The sequence below is a fragment of the Armigeres subalbatus genome, unplaced genomic scaffold (genome assembly GCF_024139115.2).
Source record: "Armigeres subalbatus isolate Guangzhou_Male unplaced genomic scaffold, GZ_Asu_2 Contig736, whole genome shotgun sequence".
In the NCBI taxonomy this organism is placed as follows: Eukaryota; Metazoa; Arthropoda; class Insecta; order Diptera; family Culicidae; genus Armigeres; species Armigeres subalbatus.
The window spans coordinates 190,361-194,335 of NW_026943519.1; the positions used below are offsets into that span (position 1 = coordinate 190,361).

General features: G+C 42.5%; 1 protein-coding gene across 1 annotated transcript; it reads left to right on the forward strand.

Annotated features, from left to right (window-relative positions):
- The first annotated feature begins 1,570 nt into the window (after nt 1–1,570).
- On the forward strand, nt 1,571–3,491 carry LOC134204600 (72 kDa type IV collagenase-like). Its single transcript, XM_062679402.1, has 3 exons — nt 1,571–2,021; nt 2,085–2,744; nt 2,898–3,491. The coding sequence occupies exons 1-3, from the start codon at nt 1,833–1,835 to the stop codon at nt 3,489–3,491; spliced, it is 1,443 nt and encodes a 480-aa protein (XP_062535386.1). The 5' UTR covers nt 1,571–1,832.
- The last annotated feature ends 484 nt before the right edge of the window (nt 3,492–3,975 follow it).

The following is a 3,975-nucleotide window of genomic DNA, read 5'->3' on the forward strand; positions in this document are numbered from 1 at the left end:
TGATTGTGTGTTGGATGTCAGCTGTTTGAGTGTAGTTGTAATGACTTTTTCTGTCCCTGGTTATGGCATTCCATGGAAGTTTTGTACTTCCTGGACCGTAATTGAACCAATTGGAACCGATAACATGGTAAACGGTTTTACCATGTACCGGTTCAAAAGACAATTTTGGAAATTCAGCAAACCCCATCATGCGGCGTATCAAACTTCATGATTTTAAAAGTTATGGCACACATCGGATTTGCTCGAGTTTGACGTTTGCTCACTAGCGCCATCTGGTTCGTGATTTGCCCAACTAAGGTGTTTGTACGACGAATAATTTGATGAGTGAATATTCAATGCGTTATGTCTGTCTGTTCAATGTGTCATGAAGTTTGATACGCCGCATGATGGGGTTTGTTAATTTTCCAAAATTGCCCCTTGAACCGGTTCATGGTAAAACCGTTTACCGGTTCCAATCGGTTCAAGTACGGTCCAGGAAGTACGAGCTAAATTCACTAGATTGGTTCCAAATACTCCGCAGAGAAGATCCCGCTTGAACGTTGCTTCACCCTCCTAAACGACATTGATTGGTTCGATTTTAGTTGTAGCAGAGCAAAGAACAAAACTAGATTAAGGCAAAATTTTAGTTAGCATATAAGTTTTAAACCAGACATATATAAAAGTTGTTGAAATTTACAAGAAAGTAATGCACATAAAGGGAATGCCAAAAAGAGCGTAAATTTAAACGATATTATCACCTGAAAGTATGCAATTTATATTGCATTATGTTACTTTATTTGAAAAAAGCTACACTGATACGTTTTACGGAGAAACGGAGATACTTTCGAGGTGGTCAATAAATTCGTCTACCTTGGATCGTGAAATACGAAGGTGCATCATCTGTGAAAGTATTCAGAAGAAACTACGGTCAAAAAGGATTCACACCCGAACCAAATGTGTCATGTGCAAAACTCTCACATGAGTCTAGGACCAGACTTGCGGACGATCTCGAATACCCCGAGAGATGGGTGCTTAGGACCATCTTTGGCGGTGTGCAAGAAGACGGTATGTGGCGGCGAAGGATGAACTACGAGCTGACCCAGTTCTACGATGAACCTAGCATCCAGAAGGTAGCTGAAGCCGGAAGGGTACGATGGGCAGGACATGTTGCAAGAATGCCGGACAGCAACTCTGCAAAGATGGTGTTCGCTTCCGATCCGGCAGGTACGAGACGGCGTGGAGCGCAGCGAGCGAGGTGGGCAAACCAGGTGCAAAACGACTTGGCGAGCGTGGGGCATATTCGAGGATGGAGAGATGCGGCCTCGAACCGTGTATTGTGGTGTCAAATTGTTGATCCAGTGTTGTCTGTTATAGATATTAGCTAAATAAATAAATAATTAATAATAATGTTAATGAAGAATCAGATGTAAGTTCGAATGTAACATATCAAGTCAATAAAATATAAATATTCTATCATTCAAACCATTAGATTAACCGCAGATACACACAAATCTCACGACGCAATTATTAGCATGGGAATAAGTTACCGGTTTACTCGCAGCTCTGCCATAGAAAGGGTGTGTATATTTTCATACCCGACTCGTATTCAACTAGAGACGTTTTTAGCCAGAGCGTGCAACCGAACGATCGTCCCCGCTTGTTCCTTTAGTTTTGGAATTCTCTTCCAGCTAAGGAATACCAACTTTTCTGATAATACTCGCTTGCGGGATTCGCGATCCAACAGGCATCTTCTACTGAGGGTGAACATTTTAAAAGGCAGAAATCGTCAGATGACGATTTAGTAACGATCCAGTGCTGCAGCTGTACAGTTAAGATCAGTATAATAATCTATAATGTTCGATTCAAAAGTATTTTCGTTGTTAGTCGTGTTATTAATTAAGAGTCAAACACACTGTGCACCTATAGAGAACATGTTAACAGATGTGTTGATATTTGATAGAGATCCTGATACTGTAACGCAAGAGCTACCAGACCCAACGAAACGAATCAAAATACCAGCAATATCAGAAAATGATGCTGAGGTAATGAAAAATGTTCACGAGCTCAGACAACAACGCTAATCTGAAATGGTTCTTTATTTCTAGGCACTGCTCGGCAATCTGGGTTTTAACGAAACTGAAAGCACCGATGAGTTTGGTGTTTCCTCAAGATTCAGCTTTGGTCAAGGCATCTCACTTGAAGAAATGTTCCGAAACTACCAACGATCGGTTGGTTTGAATGAAACGGGAAAGCTAGACGATGACACCAAATTGTCCATGGCAGCCCCTCGCTGTGGAACACGGAATTTGGCCAAACGCGGCGATGACTCAAAGTGGAATAAACGGTTGATAACCTATATAATCCGAGACTATCCGGCCGGTGCGTCCCCTACGTCCGTTCAGAACTTGTTGAAACGGGCATTCAATGAGTGGAGTAAAGTGACCAATTTGGACTTTTTGGAAACCAAAGAACGCGAAGCAGACATCGAGGTCAACTTTGGTGGAACATCGCACAGCAGACGAGACAGGCGTTGCTCGTTCGATAGTCCAACCATTATGGCGCATGCTTACTTTCCCGAGGATGGCGATCTGCACTTCAACTCGAAGTACTTTTTCGATAACGTGGAATACCTCGAGGATTTTCTGGACACAGCGATGCACGAAATTGGCCATTCTCTGGGGTTGGAGCACACAAATACCAAGGGTGCTCTGATGCATCCCACCGACATGAATCGGTACACGAAACCACAGCCGGACGATGTCAGGGTGTGTATTCAAATTAATTGTAAATATAAAATTATTCAACGCATTCTTTTTTACATTTTAACAACATAATATATAAGTTAGAAATACTTACGAGTCAACCATAAACAGAATAAAGCAAACAATTAACAAAGTCATCCTTTTTTCCTGTTTTAGAGGATACAAAAACTATACGGAGCACGACGTGGCGGCAGAGCCATCGAAGACAATGCGGCACCACGGTTGTGCACTGTCAAAAAGTACGACGGCATCGTGGACGATATCACCGGAGATTGGTTTATCCTGTCTGGCAAATACTACTTCCAACCGGAAAGCAGCAATCCCACCGGTAAGCTGATTTCCAGCAAATGGCCCGGCCTGACCGGTGACATCGACGCTGCGTTCCGGTATCCCGATGGGAGGACGTACTTCTTCAAGGGTGATCGCTTCTGGCGGTACCGAGGTAGCCGACTGGAAGTTGGCTATCCGCGGAAAATCTCCGAAGGTTTCCCAGGACTGCCGAACAATATTGATGCAGCGTTTGTTGATTCGAAGAGCAAAATTTTTGCGGTGAAGCACAACACCTATTGGGTGTACGATTCGGATGCTGACAGCACGCCGTCCTTTAGGATAAGCTCTCTCGGTTTACCGAGCAATGTTGATGCCGCTATTAATACTGGAAAATCGTTCATCGCGTTCAAAGGGAAACATTTCTATCGGTTTCAGAATGGGAAATTCACTGAGTTTGTAAATAAATGGATGATTTGCTGATAAGAATATGATTGCGTAATACTGTTAAATCATAATTGATAATCTCACGTAGAGCTGTGGCATTGTTGAAACTATGTGAGGTATGCATTAGCACTTATGACCTATATTTCATCGTAAGCTTTCTGTAGTGGATAAGATTAGAATGAGAAGTTGTTGCAAAATACCACTGAGATTATTACCTTGTAACAATATGTACTCATTTATTGATTCATTTTGATCAGCGTGTATAGGGCTATCTTGTGCTCCATGGTAACGCAAAGGTGTTTTCGGTTTTTCGTTCGTGTTGGAACGAATCGATAACAGAGTTCAGTTTGCAGAGTATTGTTGCGACGAACGGTCGAGCTTGAAAACCTCGTCCGGGTCACGACAATTGCATGATTCAGTCAAGTTGAGGAGAAATGGAAGGAAGCAATGCTAGTGGGACTCCATTCCTGATTGCAACCAAGAACATTTTTTCAATTTTCAACTGGTTCTTAAAAGTAAA